Genomic DNA, 24285 nt, shown 5'->3' on the forward strand with positions numbered 1-24285 from the left:
TCCACGCCCGCGGGAGGGGCGGGGCTGGCGGCGGGAGCGGGAGGCGGCGCTCAGCGAGAAGGGGGTGTGCGCGGCTGCTGGTGCCGTAGTTTCAGTATAAACAAGGAACCCGACTGGTTAGGCGGATTTTCTTCCCTTCTTCCCGCGCGCTTTCCTTCCCGGTCCTTTGGTCGTATTTGTAGGCGCGCGACAAACAGCCAGGAGGCTGAGGACCCGGAGTCCATCTGCGGGTAGGTTGTTCCCTGGCTGGGCTGTTTTCCCGGGACCGGAGCTCCGCGGCGTGAGCGCGGGACTGGGCTGCGCGCTGCGCTCTCTTTGGAGACCCGAGAGCTGCACTGGGACTATGGGGAGCTCTCAGACTGCGCCCTGGCTGCCGGCTGAGCTCTGAGACCGAGGGAGATCTTGAGGCGAGCGAGCGCTGACCCTAAGAGCCCTGAAAAGCCGGGGCTAGGGGAGTCCCATGCCCGGCCCCCGTCAGCTCCTGGGACTGACCGGGTCCCAACAGGTGCTAGGCTGAGCCGCTGGGACCTGGGCAGGGATACGCTGGGTTGTGCCTTGCTTCTTTCTCCCCAAACCTACCGCCTGGCTTTCTCTCTTGAGATCTCGAGGATCTCTTGAGTGTTTGAGATTTGTCTGAGGCTAGTCACCTTCATCCTTTTCCAATCTCTTTTCTTTCTGTGCATTCCTAGGTTGTTTCCTTCAACCTGGCCAGTTTTCTCGTGTGTTTGTATGTGTATGGGGTGTTTATTTTTGTTACCGGTTCCGTATAATCTAAGGTCTGATTTAGGAAGGGACCGGGAAACAGGAGTCATGACTCTCATTCCTCAGTGTCTTTAATTCCTTGGTTCACGTTAAGTTCTCCTGGGAACCACCGAGCCGCCTTGCTTTTTGTCTGAGCTCAGGTGAATTACCTTGGGACACCTTTCCAGCGATACTAACATGAGCTGGGGGTACGTGGACGCCTCATGGACAGACAGCGTGAGAGAAGCTCCTTTTTAAAGGAGATCCTTGGGGACAGTTTCAGTGTTGTTTGAAAGGAAAGGGCAAAATAGGGAGCTGGGGTTTATGTGTGTGCAAAAAACAAACAAACAAACAAAAACCCCAAACAAAACGGTTTGACTCTTGCTTCCCACTTTACCTCAAGCAAATTGGCGCAGTTTAAGCAAACAACGTTGCTAAGTCCTCTGACTGCGTCTAAGTAGCATTTTTAATCTCTATGAATATAGATGTATCGTTTTCACAGATGAATTCGGTGGGTATGGGTTATCCAGCTGTATATGTACACATATTTGTGTATGTATGTTTGGGTGAACGCGTCTCCAAGGAGTCCTTCGTCAGCACCACCATGTGACCATGGTCAGGAACTGCTGGTGTGCGTAGATCTATATTTAGCCCTGGTGATCTCTCATGGCCTGGGAGGGTCTCTGAACTGGGTGCATAAAGGGAAAGAGTCCAGGGATCAGGGTATTGCACTCTTGAATGATGTCTGGCACAGTCAGACTCAGATGGGATGAATAATTATTCTTTCCCCCAGAGCTGGAGCTTGCCATGTGATGACTGTGCCTTAATTTAAACATAGTTGGGACTATGGTGGTCAGTCTATACTAAGAAACAAGGAGGTTTAAAATTAAGCAGAATGGAGATTTGGGAGGAAATAACAGGTCAAATGAGGATTAGAGCAAATGTAGAATTGATTTTTTCAAAAAAGGAATAAAAATGTTTGGTCGTTGAGATTTTTCACAGCAGGAAAAAAGAATGGCAGCTGCTAAACCCTAACATTAATGACAGTTTTATTTGGGGGTGGGGGCCGTTTATGAGAACCCAGGGCACTTTTGACAGAAGTCATGGTTCACAAGCAGTGCTGTATTATTCCTTTCAAGCAGATTTTCTTGAGGATGAGAACATCAGCCACTGACTAGCAAGTTTCTTGTGGGCATTTTTCCCCTATATGTCAGTCTCCTTTGTTTTCCTAGAGGTGGCAACATTTCTGGCTCCTAAGCATTGGCCTTCTACTTTCCAGTTGTCTAATGGAGGTTTCAATTCTTAAAACTTATTTCTCCTATTTTCAGTTTGCTCCATCTTATGTGCTCCACCAGACATTTTATCTGATACCTACCACACCTGATATCTGGGGATCATACTGTCTTTTGGAGAAGAGAATAACCACAAAAATATTTGCCTTTATCGTCCTCCCCTCCCCAGGTTGGCATCTGCCTAATCTAATATAGTATGCATTCATTATTTATCATAATAATACATAGTTCTTGTGCTGTTATTAATGTTTCATTCTTATAGTCTGAAATCTACTACTGGCAAATAGAGTACAATAGATTATATAAAGCCAATTGAATACCACCCATCTAGGGGAAAGAAAAAAATGGTAAGAAAATTGAGGGAGGAATCTGGGAGTGTATTCCCATGCATGCTAGGTGAGATTCCCCAGTGTGGCACAGGAATTCATGGGCTCAGCTTTCTCAGTCTCCAAAGGTTACCTGAAGAATTGAACTTGAGAAGAACATTTGGGTAATAAAGAGAGCACTGCCCTGGAAAGGAGATGGGGAAAAGAGGGTACTCTGCCTTGCTTGGGAAAAGAATCAGGACTCCCTGTGCAAGGACTGAGACTCTTAATTCTGATGCCATAAATAATAAATGGAAAAGTTTTTATAACATTTTGGGACATCTGAAAGAGGCAAATTGTACTGCTGAACCTACTGTGAAAGATTTATGGGGATTCTTGGTGGTGGTGGTGGTTGAGATCAGGTATTTCCTCTTTATACTTTTCTTTTTTTCAGAACTATAGTAGTCTTTGTTATTGTTTTTTATTTTTGGTTCTCCAGTTAAATCTACAAAAATTAGATCTGTACAAGCCTTTATTATTTAGAATGACAGTTGTTGCCTAGTCCTATGGGAAGATTTCCATCCTGGGAATGAGGAGACTTGGGTTCTGGTGGAGCTGGAGCACTAACAGGTCATGTGTCTTCTCCCTGTACCTGCAACATCTGTAATATTGACATGGGGAGTTGAGCTACATGATTTCTGGATGCCTTTTCTCTCTGTCTTAACTGCTTTATTTTGTGCTCTCTCCACACTTTTGCACTGTTAGTGTGGACAGTGAAGGATGAAGTGATGTGCCATTGGTGTTCAGTTACTTTCTGGGTACATGGACATGAAGAGAGAAGAGTGAAATTCTTTTTATTGATGAATTCATATAGAAATACTATATTTTATTGAATTTCTTGTTGTTTTTCTCCTATAAGTATGAACATTAGAAATTACAAATTACCAATAAATGTTTCTTGGCCAATAAATAAATGTTAAGTCAGTATTATAATCCACTACATTTTTAATTTTTATTTTGATCAGTCATTTTTTCATCAGTTTATATATTTATTATTTTCTCTCAAAGTATGTATATACTTATACTTGGAAATCATTCAGTTGATTCAAATTTTATTAGGACACCCTGATATGAAAATCAGTTTAACACAGAGAAAGCAAAAATTAGTCTTATAAGAAAGGGAAACCACTTATAGACCAACAATACCATTCTTTTTAGCTAAACGAGAAGAATGGAAGGGGAGGGATAAGCAGTTTTTAAAAAACTTGCATCCAGAAAATAAAATTATCCAAGTAACCATATTGCATAATAAAATATAGAGAAAATCTTACTTTTAAAATGCTCTCACTAAGTGTCAGATCCTTTTCATGCTCCATTAACTTGGTTAGAAAATTAAATATTTTAATTGAAGTGTTCCCCATATGATATTCTATGGTTTAGCTTGAGATCTGTCATGTATAAATGACAACTCATCTACATACATCCATACTGTTCAGTGAGATAGCCTCCAGCCACATGGGGATATTTATACTTAAGTTTATTTAAATTGAACGAAACTAAAAATTTAGTTTCTCAGTTGCGCAAGTCACATGTTAAGTGCTCAGTAATCACTGTGGCCAGTTTCAACTATATTGAACAGTGCAGAAGAGAGACATTTTCAGGATCCCAACCCTTTTGACAGTGTTTGATTAGACAATGATGCTTTTGATTATCCAGAAGATCACTTTTGTTCTTCTGGGAAAATGAAATAATTAATTCTCATCATAGATGGGCATCTAAGATATCTGGAAATATAACTGACTGGCTTTGTTAGCCAGTATGTCTTCATTTGTACAGCATGAGCAATGCTCATGCTATGATCATAGGCACCAATTTCTCAATATTTTTTCCCCAGAACTCTAGTTGCCTTTCTTTTGCTTTTCTAAATCATCGCCAACTGTTATTGCTGAAAAAGCACCAACCATTTGAAAGGCAGGGCATGAGGAGCCATCTACTGTTAAACTCAAGAACTGCATGGAGTTGTGTACATAAAGGCAGTTAATACACAGGAATGGCAGCCTGTTTAGATTCACTTCCCATACAGGAAAGCTTCATTTCATGGGAAAGTTTTAAATGAATTTCCAGATCTATTCAGATATGCCATGAAATATCACTTTGTATGTTAATAAACTGCTAACAGCATTCCCCCAAACAAAAGATAACAAATCTTAGCTTTGTTTTTCTTCGAAGGAAACCAAAGATTGTAAATATTTGAGTCACAATTCCTTCCTCTGTCAATCAGGAATTAATGAAGAATTTTTTTTTTAAAGTAGCATCCAGGAAAGATCAAGCAAAATGTAGATTTACTTCTTGTATGAACACCTATAACTTAGATCAGGAATTAACATAGCCTTTCATCGTGGAGAGAAATGGGATCTTCCTTACTCAAAAACATGGACTTTTGTCCTCTCTTAATGGGGAAATCTTCGAAGTATTTGGAACTCAGCTCCAAAGAATGTACTTATCTTGGAGTTAGTTACTTTCTGTTCACATGCCAAAGAAGTGAGGTGATTGTGTGTTGTCTACTCTGGGTCGCCTTGTCCACACAATACCTCTTTTTCTCAAGGAGGTTAGCCAAAGGTGGAGCTTTTCTATAGTTTCCACAGATGCTCTTAAAAATCTCTGCCTTTGTGACTTCCCCTAATGAAAGAAATGAGAGAATAATCTTCTATAAATTTTCAAGATCAAAATAAGCTATGTTTTAGCTAGTGTCAGAAGTTGGACTTCTACCTTTCACCTTGACTCAAATCTACAATCAGGTGTATACACCCTGGGAGTGTGCAGTTAGTCTTTGTATGCTAAAGTCTCACATTGCCAAAAGGAGCCTGAAAGTACCTAAAAGTACCAGATGGAGAAATTTATGAAGTCTTCCTAATTCAGGGCTCTACAAGTTCAAATGAAAAAAAGAAAGAAATGGATTATTGAAGGTGCATCTCATCGAAGAGCAAAGTTCCTTTGGGATCTAGATTGGAATTGGGGAACCTGTAATTCCAGAATTTTAAACCTCTCCTCATTAAACAAATATGCTTTCAAAGTTCAGTTGTGATAAGGAGGGCTTTGTCCACTGAAGTAATTTTTTCCTTTTTTTATGGATTGGGACACATGTCCAGCATTTGAACAGATGCTAAAATACCATAGTCAACATAAAGGCCTTGCATTTATTAAATATTGCACTCTGTGTATTGAAAAGGAAAAGAAAACCTTTTGTTTCTTGCACTCCTTTATTTTTTTATGTCATTTTCTTGAGTGCAAAGGAAATGCTGACATGACATTCTGGTAGAGATTTACAAAGCACCTATAAGACGTTGAAGGATAGCTTTTGATTTAGTTCCCACACCCATATTTTCCTTGACCTCTTTTCCAATTTGAATCGTCACCTGAAACCACCTTATCCTGGTGCACCTGCTTCATCATAAATTACATTGTGCAAAAGCAGCCGCTAATTCAAACACAGTCTGCTGTTCAGAAAAAGGCAGCTTTTCATCTGGTGCTTTAGTTGGTTTGAAACCATTAGGCATGCCTTTCAAATCCATTCATCCCGTAAATCACCCAGAGCCTGCTTCCTTGCTGCTGGATCAATGTCGGGCTGAACTTTTTCAGGGTCCTTAGAAGAACATGATCTATCTTTGTGGCCAAATTAGCAGCCTCTGTAAGATGTCTTGTCTGTCAACCAACTTTTCAGCTTACCAAATTAATGCTAAGAGAGAATATTCATCTTCTCTACCTAGGTCAGGTATAACTTTCCTATTGGAACTTGCCTCTTGGAAAGTTTTCCAGCATAATCTTTAATATGCACACTAATTTTTGTGGCTCTGAAGCTTTCTTTGAGCTCAGATTATTGTTTTAAAATCCCAAACTGGCTTCCTACTGTCTAGCTGTATCTCCTTCTACCTCAAAATGCTGCCTGAATTTAGGGGAGAAAAGAAAGCTTATTTCTTTTCATTCTTTTATTATTTTAACTCCATTTGTTTGATATAACCTGAAAAAAAAAGTATTTCATGATTTCTAAGGAGCTGATCTTGAATGTACTGGGCAAGGTAACTTTCAGATTCACCATGTTCTCCTGCTTTGAGGTAGAGAAATGATATCCAGGTTCTTTCCAAATTAGCACATTGGCCTCTTAATCTGGGATCAGAGAATTCCCTTAAAGTATATTATTGGTATATTTCTGCTGGGATAGTAGGGAAGCAGTTTGTGATTTCCTTAAAAAGTTAAGAACCACTGGCTGTATAGAATATATAATGAAGGGTGGGGAATGGCTTACAAATGAAACTTTGTGAGACTGGCTCTCAAAGTCTCCATTCTGTGTTAATGATGGGGATTTGAATAGTCAGTAGGTTTTTCATGTGCCTCATGCAAATCTCTTTTTCCAAGGGAATTTACTCCTTTGAAGTTTGATTTAACAGTAAATTAAGCTAGTGTTCTTGCTGCTTTGTCACATTCTAATTTTGGAAAATAGTGTTTCCTAAACAAAGTTTTTGATTAGCAGGTCCCTATTGAGAGGTACTTTGAGCTGGGCAAACTTTGTACTAAAGAAGACTGATGAATAGTGGAGAGGCTGGTTTTGACATTATGTTGGAAAGTATAGAGAGAAGTAAATTAAGAGCTTATGGACCCTAGAGACAGAAAATATTAGTTGTGAGAGCTGAAAGTAGTACATTGCTGCAGATAAAGAAGGCAGCAGAACTATACTGAGATTTAAAAAAAAAAAAAATGAATGGAAGCTAAAGGTTAAGAGCAACCTCGAACTATCCCTTCTTCCCCTAGAGAAATCATTAGCAAGTGATTTCTGGAATTAATAGAGCCCAGGGATAAATACTTTTCTGGGTTCTCATATCTACTTTGGAGATGAGATTCATTTTCTTAACAAAAACTAAGCCAGTATTTAGTTGGCTCTCACTTTTCAATTCTAAAACTTAAAGCAGGTAAAACTAAAGGTCTGTCCATCAAATCTAAGTAATACTGACAAACAATAGCTCCTGGTGTGGGTAATCAGAAGGAAGATACTTAAGAGAAAACACGCTACTATGTTTATCTTAATAGGTTAAAATTAAGTTTCACAAACAGCACTTTCTGTACCATTCTGCTGAGTTTATCCATTACACAGGCAGTTAATCCTTCATAAAACAGACTGGCCACTTGTTTGAGATTATCCTGGAATGAGTGATGCATACAGTGACCTATGGTATTCTCATAGTCATTTGTCTCATTAAATTTTTGTTGCTGGAGATCCATAAAGTAAATACAAGCAAATATTATGAACTTCATTGGATCAAAGGTGCTGTTTATTGTAAGATGCTCTGTTATTTCATATATTGCTGGAAAAAATGTCAAACATGTTTTCTTATAATTTGACTGTTTACATGCATCCCAGTTTTAAAGATAACAAAAGTGGCTTTTAAAGTACATGTTAGAGTCTCTGAAGGCTGTTTCTAGATGGAACTATGCTTTGATTGCCAAAGTCAGTAGCTTCAGTACTGCTGTTGACAGTGTGACTTTTTAATAAGAGTAATTAATGGTATTAATATGTCTTTGGAACAAGGGTTTATGTAGAACATGTAAAACATAAATTATTCTAATAGCCTACAATTTGAGACAGACTAGCAGGCTTTTCGTTTTATGGTTAAGCATTAGAAGTTCAAAGACTATTTAGAGTAGAACATGAGTGGTGTCATAAATTTTATACCTGGAATCTGAAGATCCAGGTTTGGAACCCTGCCCTTTCTGTGCCTTCATATGTAACCCAAGCAAGTTTTCCTGGGTTTCAGCTTCTTACGCAGCCAAGAAAGGATGAGGTAATGTGCCACGTGAGGAGGGTGCAGAATCCAGAAAGGCATTTGGAGTCAGTAAACACACAAACAGGAGTCATGAAATTCTCAGAGCCTACTACCCTGTGGGTCTCCAGAGTAACCTGTTAAGGGGAACTGAGAGATGTGAAGGCCTATGAAATGTAGGGACCTTTTCCAACACAGGAGATTCCATAGTTAAGAAGAATGTGAGACCAACTAACCAAGAAGAGCTCAAGGAATTGAAAAGATGCTGTCTTGAATATATGGCAAAGTAGATAAAATTGCCCATGGTATGTAAATAAGAGGCTACCTTTTCCTGAGTGACTTTCATCTCAGTAGGTGATTGTTGCTGTGAGCAATTTCAACAGTCAGAGTGGCACCTGGGAAAAGAAACCAGCTGATTAGCCATCACATATCTTTGAGCTTAATTTGAAACTGGAAAACATATTATGACACACTCTCTTCTCACAATTGGTTTGTAAGTGTAATAAGTGATAACCGCAAACTTTTTACCTTGATTAGGCTCCCATTGCTATTTACAGTGTTTCCTTTTGGTACCTCATTGGAGGGAGTTTTTAAGTGATGATGTTTTGTCCCTCCTCAAGGAAATCCTGTGAGAGATACATTTCCAAAGATAAATACAGAAGCCTTTTGCCATGACTCGAATAATAATGTTCTAAGAAGTTTGGTATAAAGAAAACAGGCAGTTGGGTGTGTGTTTGTTTTAATCATTTATATTTTGGAAGGGGTGAATAAAACTGAAAATATCTGATAGAAAACATACCTGGAGATCAGGCATAAATAACTTTCTGAAGATTTTACAGCTATTGAGTGCCAAAGTTAGGATTTTATTAAATCTGAATTCTGTCCAGATCTGAGGCCTTATCCACTCTAGAGGAATAAATAATTAAGAAGTATAAATGCTTGGTAGATTTTGGTGCTGATTCTTTGAAAGGGAACTCTGAGTGAACTGTGGCTGTCTTGTGGGTCTGTGCTTACTACTGAAAATCCCAAGACAGCAGGGGTGCAAGACAGGGGAGTTCCACTCTGCTCACTTTGTGCTAGACCATGTGGCTGCATCATGTTAGCCTGGTCATTCCAGTTCACCTTCCTGGGTCTCAGTTTGCACATTTTTAGAGGAAAAAAGCTTGGACCTGACGATGATGACACATTGGCTTTGGCTGCATCCATGACAATTTGGCAGTTATTGCCAATCACGGGATACATATTCCCTGTGGAGTTATAGCCTCCAAATCTTGCTCATCCTCAGACCCCCTAGGGAACTACTTGTAACTGATTGCAGTTGGAAAGTGAAATGAAATCTATTTTCTATAGCCTGGGTCAGATGACTTCTATGGCCTCTTTGAATGTTCTTTGAATTCATCAATTTCTGGTTTTCTGGAGTTCTCAAGTCCTGGCAGTCATCTCTGCAAAGCACTTTATTAGAATGGTGCAACAACAACTAAGGGAAGCTATCAGGGAAAATTCATGGTTCCTGGCAGAAAAAAAAAAAATCCAACTTCAAGGGAATTTTACTTCTCATCCGGTATAGGAAGAACACTGTGGTTATAACCATGGAAAGCTATTTTTTTTTTTAAGCCACAGGCAACCAAATCCAGACAGGATTCCCTCAAGGTTATAGAAGTAACTTTAAGGCATGGCTCTTTTCTCAGGTTCAGGCCTCCCAGTTTGAGGACATTCTCAGTTTCTCAGGACAAGGGTGGAATGATTTTTTTCTTCCCGCCAAGGATGACCCATTTGCAATGCGTATGTTACACATGAATGGTACTCATGAAAACTGGCAATTTAAAGAGGGAACAAGTATACTCTATCCATTGCCTTTTACACTCTTAATGTTGAGTTAAATAAGTAAATAAAATGTTAATGTTGAGTTAGGAAGTTTTACCAACCAAGGGGATTTGTGTTAACATTGTATTCCATTGTCCCTGATCCTTTGGCTATGATGACCATGTCTACCTACCTAAGTTAAGAGCTTGGCAGCCATGACCCTGGTATAGTGACAAATCCCCCCAGGGTGGCTCTCAGGAATCACTTTCTTCCCATTTGTAGTTTTTTTTTTTTTTTTTTTCATAGATCCCTTTAAATTCTTCCTTAGTGCTGATTCATGGATGGGATACAATGCAGGAGGAAGCTTTTTTCTATTTATTTTTCTTGATGTTCCTTTTCCTAGATGTTGTTGCCACCTGCCAGGTTGGCTTTAGAGTGGATATTTGTGCCTGGCCCCCTCCTGCCCAGGCACGTGCACACATTGTGATGCTCTGTGTCCTCCATTAACTTTGGCTTGAACAGATGCTAGTGGAGTGATGGATGTGACTTCTCAGACCAAGCCCCACACCCCACCCCCATTTGGATGCAAATATCTTTTAGCATCTTGAAAAGAAGGATTAGCCCAGGTTGTGTCCTCCCTCAGCCTCCACACACCCTGTCCCTGTCGGTCCAAGGCCTGGAGTTTGGCTTCCCCTCATTGTTTGCTTTCTGAAACCCCCAGTTCGGCAGCTCTTGAATGCCTCCATTGTGCAGAGCAGCCGCCAGAAACCCCAGTCTGTTGTCAGGGCCAAGCGCTGTGTCCCTAGGAATCCAAGTAATAACTTAATAGCCTCTGGCCTCTATGGAGCGCCCTCTGACAAGGGCTTTGTGAGTTACAAGGCCCACAGATGGAAAGGAGCAATTTATCTCAAGGACTGTCACAGTCCTCCTTGTTCCCAAATCAGGTGCCTCCTCAGCCTGTATGTTTACTGAGAACTGAGACTTTATATACACCTCCCACCCTGAGAATTTGACACAAAGGGGTGAAAATCAACAGCATCTGATCTTCTCAGAAACACGGGAGTCAGCATTCAGCTCTTGGTACAGGGAGACACAAACAACACACACCCTGTGCACTTTGATCCTAAGCCTCTTGTGCACATTAGTTTTTTCAGCTTCAGTGTTGGTGTCATCCCCGTATGTCCAGTGCTAGTCAGCTGTCTCTCAAGCACTGTGTGAGTCTTCCCAGCCAAATTTCAAGGCCTACACATTTCTACCTTAGGAAAATACCCTGATGGGATAAAGCAATCCAAGCTGTTTCCCTGCCCCTCTTCAGCACCAAATGTGAAGGAGTGATATCTAAGTATGACAGCCAGAGTCTTGGATTTAAGTCCAGATTGGATCCTTTGGTGTATTCATTTTATGGCATTTGATTGATTGACTTGGTACTCAAAAGTTTGCATATTTGTGGTACTAAAACAGCAGCTTGGTTCTTGGTAGGTTCTGATACTGTGTCAGAACCTAAATTATTTTTTTTTAATTTGTTGTCCTCATTACTATTAAAGCTTAATGTCTATTAAAGCTTCTTATTTTATTTTTATTGTGTGTTACTGAAACCATGTTTTCTTCTTTTTATTCCTTTTAGGAAAGCATGCCTCAGACTCCTCCCTTTTCAGCAATGTTTGACAGCAGTGGTTACAACCGAAACCTCTATCAGTCTGCAGAAGACAGCTGTGGAGGGTTGTATTACCATGACAACAACCTCCTCTCTGGGTCTCTGGAAGCACTTATCCAGCACTTAGTACCTAATGTGGATTACTATCCAGATGTAAGTATTCATGTTCCTCTGAAACCTATCCTTGGTATTGAGCAGAAATTATAATATGTAGGGACCATATATACTATACAATTATATATTGGTTACTAAGGATTTTTCTCATAAGAAATTGCATATTGATTATTGAATGCTTTCAGATCAAATCGAGCCTGAGTGTGCATCAGATTTTGGTGTAGTCTCCATTTCAGTTTCTTTTCAGATGAGGTACTACATTGTAGGCAGCCTGATATGAATTACATTGTAGGCGCCTGAATGAAGTATCTATAATGTTTTGATTCATGCATACACCTTGGTCCGTAAATAAAAAATGCCAGCGAACATTAGATGCTCCCAGCATTTGATATTTAATGCCTTTTTTATGTCTAATACCATCACTATCTGAGAAAAGTAGGAAAGTATTTGGAAGAGAGAAGATGATATATACTCAAGATGCAATGATTTATCAGTTGGACATCAGATAGCATTTTTGCTTTTGTTTTACCTTAATAACCTACACTTGTATAGATGGTACATTTCAGTATAGGGAATTCATTACATATTATCTCAATCTTTGCAGTAATTCCAAAAGAGTGAAGGGGGGAAAATTGAAATTCACAGTATTGAGGATTTGCTCCAGCAACAGTAGTCAAATGCAGGTTTTTCTTTCTGGGGCAAGTGATTCCCCCCCCCTCTTTTGTACAACAGCTATCTCTATAAAACTGATTTGAGTAGGACAATGAAATTTACTCAGCAGCTAGTTATTGATGGAGATTTCACGAAAATAGCTAGAGACCACATTCATTAGTTTTTATAAATACAATGAATATCATTGATGTGCAAAGAATTGTTTGTGCATGCCACTGTAATTCATCATGATGTTTCTTACTGAGTTATCTCTCTGATCTCTCTGTGTGTGAATTGTTACATAGCATTTTCAGATATGTTACCACACAGGGAAAACTTGTAATCAAAAGTAAAAGGAATCCCTTGTTCAGCCCTGCAAGCATTTATGAGCTACTAAAGGTGCCTAAGGGGGGAAAAAACCCATGGAATTTCTCTTTTCACTGGGAGTCTGAAACTCTTATAACAAATAAGCACCACTTCATTACTGGCTTCTTGGGAGACAATGTGATTAAAGAAAAGTATATAGTGTAATATTGTGCTTTATCAAATTGCTTAGCCCTTGAGCAAGTAAATAGGTTTCCTAAAAGCCTGCCTTCAAATGTTCTGACACAAATGCTTCAGTGTACCACACTATACACTCTGGAGAATTCTTGAGCTGAATGTGGTAGAGGAGGTGGGTTTTTTTTTATTTTGTTTTGTTTTTTGTTTTATTTTGGTTTCAATTGAGTTACCATAATATTTGGACACAGAACCATATTTTGTATGGGTGGTATATTTAAGTTAGATTTCTCTCTGGGCTGAATTTCATTCTTTACTAGAGTGAATTATGTGACTTGATATCCCAGCTCCCTGAGGATAAATGTGAAAATGTTCTCTGAATAATTTCAGGAGCCAAACTTATCCTGTACTTCTGTTATTTTTAGTATGGTTTGAGGGAAAAGACACATCCGGAGGTAACAGAGAAATCCATCTTCTACTGTCTTACTGTCTGACTCCGATAGGCATTACTCTCTGTAGCACATTGACTTTGATCAAGAGAACTTCATGAAATAAGGTGTATAATGTATAAGAAAGATATTAATTTCAGAAAGTATGTAACAATGACTTTTTTCTCTTGCCACAGAGGACATACATATTTACCTTCCTTCTCAGTTCTCGGTTATTTATGCATCCTTATGAGCTAATGGCCAAAGTCTGCCACTTATGTGTTGAGCACCAGAGGCTAAGTGACCCTGATGGTGATAAGGTAAATGAAACATTTTGAACTTCATATTTTTTTTCCTTAGGCATGATAACTCTATGGCTCAGATTTTGTGAAGTTGGTTACCTCAAGTAACCCCAGCTTATCCCCAAGACGAAGAGCATGAGTGATATCATAGCTATGCTTAGGAATTGGGATTGGTTGAAAGGATACCACAAATCTAATGCCATGGTGGGTCCCTGGATATTGCCATAAGTTAGTTGCACTTGGCAGGGACATTGTGGGATGGGGGAGTTAGAACTGCTTCTTCAACCCTAAAGATTTTTGCACTAACCTGACCCTGGTATTATTTATTTGATGTAATTTATGGTGAAAGATATCACTGAACTATATTTGCTTTTTCTCCCTAGAACCAGATGAGAAAAATTGCACCTAAAATTCTTCAGCTCTTGACAGAGTGGACGGAAACATTTCCTTATGATTTTCGAGATGAAAGAATGATGAGAAACTTAAAAGATCTGGCTCACAGAATAGCCAGTGGTGAGGAGGTTAGTAACATGAATTTAGCATATAGCTGGGTGGGAGATGGTGCTTCAGAATCTCAGTGCTTCCTTTTGTTTCTACCTTTGGGCAGATCCCCTACATGGTGTGTTATTGTCCTTCTTGGTATATCAGGGGGGATGATTATTCTATCCCACTTCAAAGGAATGTGATCTAGAGTTTTATGATTAATTGGGGATATGTTCATGTGAATTCATGCCCAGGTCTCGTGTTTCAAGTGTGTTTTGATTTCACTTTACTTATATGTCTCTTCCTTCTGAAAAGTTTTGACAGAGCTAGCAAGATAATAAATAGCATACTAATAAGCACTAATAGATTTAAATAGCATATTAGTATAACAGTTGTTAAGTAATATTAATAAATCATAAATAGAAATAGACAATCTGGACCAGGGAAGGGAGAAAACAAATATGCCACTGTTGAGAGCCAGTAGGATTGGAAAGGACTGTTATGGGTTGTGTTTAAGTTCCAGATAAAAGGGAAATGCAGCTCGTTATATAATTTTCATTTTCAGGGAAGAAAAAAAAAGTACTAATTCCTCAACGCTTTAGAGGAAAAATTTAGAAACCTAGGGCTGGGGATAAAGCTCAGTGGTAGAGCACTTGCTTAGCTTGTATGACACCCTGGCTTCCATCCCCAATACCACCAAAATAAATAAATAAATACACAAAAACTTTGCAATAAGGATTTTTGTATAGGGGTCTTAGAATGAGATATTCTTTATATAACTCTTTATAATGATTACTCCTTGATAAAACTAAGACCAGAGATTGGCACCTAAGTTACCAAAGGTAATTCTTTGGGAGAGGAAGACAGAGAAAATAATCCAAGTCTTCTGATGCTAGAGGTTGACTTAAGGCTAGGACCTGGAATAGATGGAGATTGAAAGTAAATCTCTTAGATAATCTTCCATAAATTCTACTTCCCTCAATTGAGCCTTTGATAAGAGCTGACTAGTTGTGACAAATTTAGTGTTATCCTTTTTGAAGCAGGCCTGGAGGGCTGGTATTCAGTGTTGAGGCTTGTCGAGCAAGGATGTCTTTGTAGTGTCTGTTGTTGCTGGAAACTTTCTGGAAACAAGTTGCTTCAGCAAGATACAACCTTTCACATAGAAAAATGTGGCTGAAACTTTCAGCAGTGGCAGTGATGTCTTGTTTCATTCATCTGAAAATACATTCACTTCACACATAAACTTCATGCAGGACTCATTCTTTAAGTGGTGTTGTAAAGATAACATTAACAAGACGCTGATCTGTTCTAATCCTTATGATGAGGTTTTCATGCCATTTCCCTAATGCAAAAAAAAAGAAGTCAAACTAAAATTGTATCAGTTTAGCACTTGAAAAACTGGAACTTGGCTTTCCTGCATTAGGTTCTACTTTATGAGATGATATTGAAGTCGGGTGCTCACAATAGCTTTCTGCAAGGCTGAATGGGTCATTTCCTGAGTCATTTCACAAAGTTATGACTATTGTAATCATTTTGCCAGTTTGCCTGTCTCAGCTTCTGCCAGGTTTGTATTGATAGGTCCCTTACTCACAGAGGCAAACATTAAGCCTCATGGAGCAGTTTATAGTAAGTCTTATGTTAGAGGGGTTAGCCCTTGGATAGCTTGGCAAGGTCAGTGCAGGCTCAATGACCTTGGTTTATGACAGTCTGCTCAAAAGATTGGTGGCATCACAGGGCTTTTTCTTTCATGAAGGCTGAGCCCTCGATCAGTTAGTTCTACATTACAGGTGAGTGTGTGTAGCTACTTTGTATGACAGTCAGCTTATCTGCCTTCTCTGTATTGCTTTTTTAAAACATGAAAATTATAACTCAGTTTTTCCTTAAAGAATCATCTTAAAAACCTTTTTTATTTTTAAGATTAAATGTTAGTGATTTGAAAATGCTAAGTGGATGGCTTTTAGTCCTTCTTGTCATGAGTGTCAGAGAGGGAGATCATTTCTATCTGTAATCAAATGAAACCTAGTCTCTATTTTAGAACAAGATTGAGCCATTCAAAAGTTGGGTAGAGCATGCTTCATAACACCAAGAAAAGGGCCAGTCAGACTTCTGACCCACCTTCTTGTCAGCACTCTTGTTTTAATAATACATTCTTAATAAACATTGGGAAATTCAGCAGGATTTGAGCATGTAAAGAGGAGATGGGAAAATAAGCCAAGTCTAACTGAGGAGCTGACTGACCTAGGGGTTGAGTGGAGAGATGTGCCCACCTTGTCAGGTTGGTGGGTGTCTCAGGAACCTGCTGCTTCTTTGGTTGTTTTTATCCAATATTCAGAAATCAGGTCTACACTTGGCAGATGGTTGATCTGAGTGTGCTTTGGCAAATCCCCTAAATTCCTTGCTCCTTTCTCATCTCCATAAATCATGCAATTAACTGCCCTGTGTTAATGTCCCTTCCAGCTCCCAAATTGTGTGATGGATGCTCTTTCCCCAGCTCTTTGCTTGGCAGTCCTTTATCTGTCATATCTTTAAGTGTCTCTCCTCAGATAGACTTCCTCTTGTTACTCTTAGCCTGCTGCCATTCCTGGTTGTCACCAGCTCTCCCTTCAGAGTACCTCATAGCATTCTGTGACTTGTAATGACTTTCTGTTTGCTCCCACTGGGTTCCATGCCGTACCCTCGTTGTTCACCATGGCATTTAATAGACTCTCAGTGTTTGAGTGAATGAATGAATGAATGAATGAATGAACAGGCAAATCAGTTACCACAATAGGAAAACATTATTTCCCTCCTGTGGCAGGAGTGTGGGCTTCAGTTGCAACTTGTTGCTTCTTGCCTCTGACTTCAGGGATTTCTTTGGCAGTCAGTGAAACCAGGTGTGCCCTGTATATAATTTAGGCAGGTTTTCGTGTATCTGCTAGGACAGTTCCACATAATTTGGTTTAATATGTTTCTCCCCTGGGGATTTGCCCTAAATGAAGTGGTTTATTAGGACTTGCCTGCAAGAAACATGAAATGGAACTAATGATTGAATTACATGACAAATGACTGTAGTGGCTAGAATGCAATTTTCTCTTCCTTAAGGGGCTGGTCTTTATAATAAGAACTTCTATCTTTATTTGCCAGGTAATTACTGTCGCTGGCATTTGAAGTTATAAAAAAGAATAAGTACATATTTAGCAATGCATGACTCAGTGAGGAAGCATGCTTAATAACACAAAGCTTGATTTCTCAAATGGAATCAAATGGAAGCAGGAAACTTAAAAGAGGTCACACACATCTTCTGTGTTCTCTTCTTTTTCTCTCTTATGTACACATGCAGGCACACACACAGGCACACACAGACCTACAGTGTTACTTGAATATCTTTCTCCTATACCCTGCTGTGTACATTCCCCCTATATATGTTGGTGGTGTCTTTTGCTCACTCTGGTAATCTGAATATATAATTCCTCTCCCCCCTGCCACCAAAAAAAAAAAAAAAACCTAAAATATTAATGCAGAATCAAAATCTATGAGGTACTCTGAAGGGAGAGCTGGTGACAACCAGGAATGGCAGCGGGCTAAGAGTGACAAGAGGAAGTCTATCTGTACTAGTAGAGCATGGGTTCTCACCCATTGCTGTGTGTCAGAATCACCTGAAGAGCATTTACATCATGCTCCCCAGACTGTACCTCAAATCAATCAATCAGAATCTCTGGAGGTGGACCCAAGCTGTGGGCTCTCCCTCTCAGCTGTTTCTTGTGCTTCATTGTTTCTCAGCTGATATCCTCAGGTGGTGACCTGAAGCAAAGGCGGTCATTTCTGATTCAAGTGTTTTCCATGGGGATCCCAGAAAGGGAAGTAGGATAGGTGCATGATGTAGAAATTAGAATTCCCATGGAATATCTTTTGAGATGCAAATAACGGATGCTATTTTAAAATGAGGGTTTCTTTTGTGGGTGTGGTCTTCTGAGAGAAAAGTTCTTTCTTAGATATCTTGAACCTGTGTTATCCAAGAAATCCCACTGTGGGAAATTTTTTTTAAATAAATCAAGTAATATAGGAATGCATTCTGATTGTTAAAAAGACAACACAATTTACACAAAGCACTCAAAAGTTTCACCAATCCTACTTCTACAACTGGTGTCAGTTTTGTGTGTATGTATTCATGCACAGATACACACATCCATAGAAGCAGCGTGTATAGTTCATGTGTGCGTGTGTGTGTGTTGGCCTCATGTTTGCCACCCTGCTTTTCCACTCAGTGATGTGTCCTGGGGACCTTTCCATGTCAGTGCAGATATCTGTGTCCTCTCTCATCTGCTCCACAGTAGTCAAAAAATTAGTTTTTCTTTTCATAAACTACTTTGTTGGAAGCAAGTACTTTTTTCTCATGCAGAAAATGTATGATTTTTCTTAGAAAGCCTTAACAAAGACTATAAGTCCCTTATTCACACTGAACTGTGTTCGGTAGAGTAGTAATGACAGTTGTGGGTTACTCTTATAAGTGGGCTTTAATGACTGAAACTGCAACTTTATGACATGTGTTTTGTACTCTGGATGGTACATGCTGTAACTAAAGTACCTCAAAAAAGTTTATTATTTATCTTAATAAGCTGGGAAATGTTTGCATAATTTGAACAAGTAGTATTAACTCTCCTGAAGACGTGTATTTTGACATCTGGGACAGATGACTAAAGGAAACATCTTCAGGTAGAGTTCTTGGAGTTTTAATGTTAGCGGTCATCTAATAGGCAACCATAAAGAACTCATCAGAATATATAATGACAAGTAGAGAAGAAGAAAAAGAAGGCCATGCTTTTTATCCTTGACTATGCAAGCATGAACCATTTCTCCATGTGTTGTAATCTTCCTTATGTACAAATATCTCTAAGTTTTTATATGTGCTCTGTTAAACCAAATTACTTCTTTAAAAAAACACGTAGCTCTTATACTTGTCAGTAAATGCCACTCAATTTTCAGATAGTTAATTTCAGCAAATGATACTGTGATACCTTTTAAGAAGTCAGTGAAGCTGGGATGGGATTGTGGTTCAGTGCTTGCCTAGCACGTTTGAGGTATTGGGTTCGATCCTCAATACCACATAAAACTAAATAAATAAAAATAAAGGTATTCTGTCAATCAACAACTAAAAAAATTATTTAAAAAGGTCAATAAAGCATAAACAAGCCTTTCTACATCTGTAGATTTACTGGGACTGTCATCCTTGAGAGCTGGTAACCTTAGCACCAAGTTTACATTGAATCAGCCCATATGCCTATCTGTGACATGGGCATCATAATCCACTAGAAAGAGAATTACTGTTGGCAATTTGGGACCAGAAAAGGAGGACCAAAAGAACTCCATAACTTAGAATAAGTGTGCTCAAAGAGTAGGGAAGTTATTTCTATGATGTAACAAGTATTTTCAAGGGAAGAGGTTGACACTTCTCTATAACACCTGCAGTGTTTTTTAAACCAATTTCTCTTTAAAAGTATTGTGGCTATAGCAAAAGGAAGTTGCAAACAAAGTGGCATCTGGTATTAGCGTTGTGGGGAGAACTGCCACGTGCAAGAGTTGGTTGTGAACATTAGTTACTGATTCATGAGCACCAGAGAAATGGGTAGCAGCCAAGTGGAGGTCAGATACCAAAAATGAATATCCACTTCCACAGTGCATGTGAAAGTCAGGAAGGTGGGTGGGCGGGCAAGTGGGAAGTAATCTGTCAAGTAGTTTTCATGTCCTCAGGCTGATAAAATTGAATGATAGGAATGGAGAAATAAAGAAAGTGGCCTAAAAGAAAATGTTAGAAAAAGAATGCTCTTGGGTGTAGGAAAGACGGTGGAATGAGACAGACATCATTATCCTAAATACATGTATGAAAACACGAATGGTGTGACTATAGTTAGTGTACAACCAGAGACATGAGGAATTGTGCTCTATTTGTGTAATATGAATTGAATTGCATTCTGCTGTCATATATAACAAATAAGAATAATTTTTTTTAAAAAAAGAAAGAAAAAAGGATGCTCTGACTTGAGGTCACTGTATTTTAACCTTCCAAAAGTAAACAGATGCATTTCTACCAGAGAGCAGTTAGTTGTGTGTAGTCTTCATTAACACTGGATCCCCTTGATAGCTCATCTGTAATGTCTATAGTGTTTTCAAGGCCCAACCTGAATTGGACTGTCCATAGCAACCTGAGAACAATGACTAAACCCTACAAGTTTGGAAAGATACTTGATGTGTTTGTGTCTCTTTTAAACTATTAGAACTATTTGAATCCTCCTGTAGGTTTGCTGAACTAAGTTGATTGCCCAATCTCAAGGAAAAATCACTCACAGACATAGTCTCTGAGGCTGCCTAGTACTGAAAAAGGACATGCAAAGCAAGATTGTAATTCTTTGCTTATTCCCTAGCAGACATACCGGAAAAATGTCCAGCAGATGATGCAGTGTCTCATCCGTAAACTTGCTGCCCTCAGCCAGTATGAGGAAGTTCTGGCAAAAATCAGCTCGACATCTACTGATCGGCTCACAGTTCTCAAGACCAAGCCACAGTCCATACAGAGGGATATCATTACTGTCTGCAGCGACCCTTACACGTTGGCCCAGCAGCTGACTCACATAGAGCTGGTGAGGCCCTGGTCATCTTTGCCCTTTGCAACCACAGGTTTTGTTTGCTTTGGCAACCAGACAATGTATCTGCCAGCAGTAATGTCACAAGAGAGGTCAGAGTAATCCAAATAGGAAATAATCTATGAAATAGGATTTGTAGGCATTTGAATATGAATGCTTTTGATATTCTGGGAATTTACTTGCAAATAAACACTAAACAAAAATGAAAAGCAGAGTTTATTGACCTTCCTAATTTTATGCCTCTAATTAATTTTTCCATGACTGGCTCAGTCTTCAACTATCTTATAGAACGTTGACCTAAGCAGAAAATTGCTTCTGTTCAGACCTTGAAGATAATGAAACAATTGGGGGTTAAAAGCTTATTTTATAATTTGCATTAAGAAATGGGGGTGATGCCAAAAGCCATTGGAAGGAGTTGACTTTTCATTTTCTTTAATGCTGTTGATAATGCTGGATTTTCATTTCAGGAGAGGCTTAATTATATCGGGCCAGAAGAATTTGTTCAGGCATTTGTGCAGAAGGACCCTTTGGACAATGACAAGGTAATCTATCCATCTAGAGGTCAGTTCTAAGACTAGAACTGGAACGCCTTAGTTTATGATAATAGATAAGACATCCAGGCTAAAACTATTCTGTTTTAGGTTTTAAAATCAGGAAGTTAGTTAGTTAGTTTCTTTCTTTCATTAGCCATGTGTGATTCACTGCAGTTCTTCTTGAGCCAGATCTCTGAGTGCCTTTACAATATTCTTACCCCATCACTAACTTTTAGCCTGTCTTTTATCCTTATTGGGGAATGTAATAAGCCCTTTATAGCAAGTAGATACAGGCATTTGTGGTAATGAAGGTAGAAGATAAAAGCATAATGATTTTAGCAGATTAAGCCAGAAAGAAAATAAAAATAACAATGCTGTGCTCATGATTCAACAATAGCATGGGCAGGAAAGACAGGATGCACATACATCCAGCCTGCTGAGCACGAATCTTCAATATTCCCTGCTTTGCCTCTTGTTTGAAGGTAGATTCCCTCATGACAGGTTTATGATGGAGCCCCCACATTAAGAAAATAATACTGGACACAGAATATAAAATCAGTGTACACATGTAAGAATTTTATCTTCCAGTAACCTCCATCCGTAAGCATTTTGAATTATAAAGCAAAAAAGACTGCATCACCCGCTGATGAAAGTCCCCTCTGGGAGTAGGGGCAACAGCTGTTTTCCGGCCTTAGAGTAGTTCCTCTCAGTATGGGAAGTGAAGAATATGTTTTGCAATAGAAGGCTAGTGGACTTTTTTGTTTGTTTCTTTTGGAAAAAAAATGCAAAGGGGTTAATGAACTTCTTCAAGCTTGGCCTTGAACTCCAAGATGAGATGAACTTCTTTTGCCTTTGAACAGTGTATCACTCACCCTCATGAAGACCAGGATAGTGTAGACTTCTATTTATTATCTTTGGAAGATATTTTGTTTCTTGATACACGATGATCCAAAATTTTGTTCAGTAGCATAATTTTAGGAGAAGGTTTTCGAGGCCCCTGCCCTGTTGGCCTCTCCTTCCTGTGTTGATAGCAATTGGTATTTGTATCCCATTAATCAGTGCAAGATTGTTTTTGAATGCAGCCAGAACCCTTCTTTTGAATTGTGTTTCTGAGGACAGATCTTACCCAAAGTAACTTAATTTCTTGGGAAGGTAGGGAGGGGTATTTTTATGCATGCATCAGAGTATATTTTTAGACCTCAGGTTTCACAGAACCTAAGAGATTTTGGTATTTCTGTAAGAATAATCAAGAATGCTAATGGTCCTGGTGGCCTCTCCTCTTCCCTCCTCTCCCTCTTCCTGTCATCCTAAAAAGCCTTCCTAATCCATAAATTGAGAATCAAGTCCCCATGTTGGACAAAATGAGAGCCCAGTCTAGTCTTTTTTTTTTCTAACTTACCCACGCACTTTGGTTTCTCCATAGAGTTGCTATAGTGATCGGAAGAAAACACGAAACTTAGAAGCTTATGTGGAATGGTTTAATCGCTTGAGCTACTTGGTTGCTACTGAAATCTGCATGGTGAGAAAATGAATTTTCTCTGTCTTCTGGCTCTTGATTATTTTTCGTACTTTCTTTACATTTGTGGGCCTGCATGTTGGATAACTGCCTTCCATACTTTTTTCCACTTAGCCTGTAAAGAAGAAACACCGAGCAAGAATGATTGAGTATTTCATTGATGTAGCTCGAGAATGTTTCAACATTGGCAACTTTAATTCCTTGATGGCAATAATCTGTGAGTATTTTCTGGTGGATATGTGTCCTTAATTTCTGTAAAGCAAAATGTATAAAATTGTGAAATGTGTTCACCAAAAATCTGCAAATAGTTTTATTTATGAAAAATGTACTTTTGAATATTGAAATTTAGAATGTTCAAAATGTTTTAAATAGCCAAATTGGTACAAGCAAGTATACTTAATCTTTCTTAAGTATGCAAGAATTCGTGGAATACTTTTAATTTATCTTCAATTAAATATTCTCCTGTAAAAGCTGAGAACTGATCATTTTCTGATTGCCTGTGTTCCTGTACTTAAAGTTGCAGTCCTTACTACTCCAGCATACCAACCTTCTACTCTATATATCATGGAGATTTTTAAAGCCAGAGACCATGTTACTTTCCATTCATTCTATAAACATAGGACATGAAATAACAAGTCTTAGGTGTTCTAGTTTATACCTGTTGTCTTGCTATGATTATTGATAATGACCCTTTCTTTGAAAAATGTACCAGTTTATATGACAAATTATATGGCCATCCTACACATTATAGGTGCTCAGTAGATATATGAATAAAAGAACAAAGGAGTTAGGGTCAATTTGATGCTAGAGAATCTATCAAATTTAATTCAGTAATCTGAATTACTGACAAAACCCCCTTCTCTAATTCTTTATTCCATTTTGTTTGCATATAATTTCCCCTTTGCTGCTCTCATAAAAATACTGGCCAGATTTCAACTATTTTTTTGTTTGACTCACTCCATGAAAACAGTGAACTGAAAGATTATCTGAGACAGAAATCTGAAAGGTTCACAGTCTAATAAAAAAAATTACTTAATTTCTCTCTTCTGCCATCAAAAAAATGTCAAAGCATGTCATCCATGCTTTGCATTTATCATCTTATTAATCCACTCAACATTCCTACAAGAATAAGCTGAGTTCCAGAGGAAAAAAATTTTCCCAGGGATGTCCAGTTAACCACTGACTGATGGAAGCTCAGTCAGGGATCAGGAAGCTACAGCTCATGGCCCAATCTGGCCCACTACTATTTTCTTTATGACTAGTAAGCTAAGAGTAGTTTGAATATTTTTAAATGATTGAAAAAAAATCAAAATAATATAATATTTCTAACATGTGAACATAATATAAATTCAAATTTCAGCATCCAAAAATGAAGTTTTATTCAACACAGCCATAGAAATTTGTTTATATAATTAACTATGACTGCTTATGCACCATAACATGACAATGTATTGTAGTTTACTATGCAGACCATATTGCCTGCATAGCCTAAGATGTTTACTACTTTTCCTTTTACAAAAAAAAAAAAAAAAAAA

General features: G+C 38.7%; 1 protein-coding gene across 3 annotated transcripts in view; it reads left to right on the forward strand.

The window, feature by feature from the left end:
* Positions 1-24285, forward strand: part of Rasgef1b (RasGEF domain family member 1B) — a 553655-nt gene that overhangs the window by 517788 nt on the left and 11582 nt on the right. The window contains exons 1-8 of one of the 3 annotated variants that reach the window (XM_015499248.2): positions 67-230; positions 11579-11761; positions 13497-13619; positions 13985-14122; positions 20483-20698; positions 21169-21243; positions 22658-22753; positions 22865-22967. In XM_015499248.2, coding sequence (XP_015354734.1) covers positions 11585-11761; positions 13497-13619; positions 13985-14122; positions 20483-20698; positions 21169-21243; positions 22658-22753; positions 22865-22967 — 928 coding nt within the window. In that variant the 5' untranslated portion in view covers positions 67-230; positions 11579-11584. Of the gene's footprint in view, positions 1-66; positions 231-11578; positions 11762-13496; positions 13620-13984; positions 14123-20482; positions 20699-21168; positions 21244-22657; positions 22754-22864; positions 22968-24285 lie in introns of those variants that run through there. The other 2 variants (XM_048784769.1, XM_048784770.1) reach the window with 2 other exon arrangements.

This window comes from Marmota marmota, unplaced genomic scaffold (genome assembly GCF_001458135.2).
Source record: "Marmota marmota marmota unplaced genomic scaffold, marMar, whole genome shotgun sequence".
Lineage (NCBI taxonomy): Eukaryota > Metazoa > Chordata > Mammalia > Rodentia > Sciuridae > Marmota > Marmota marmota.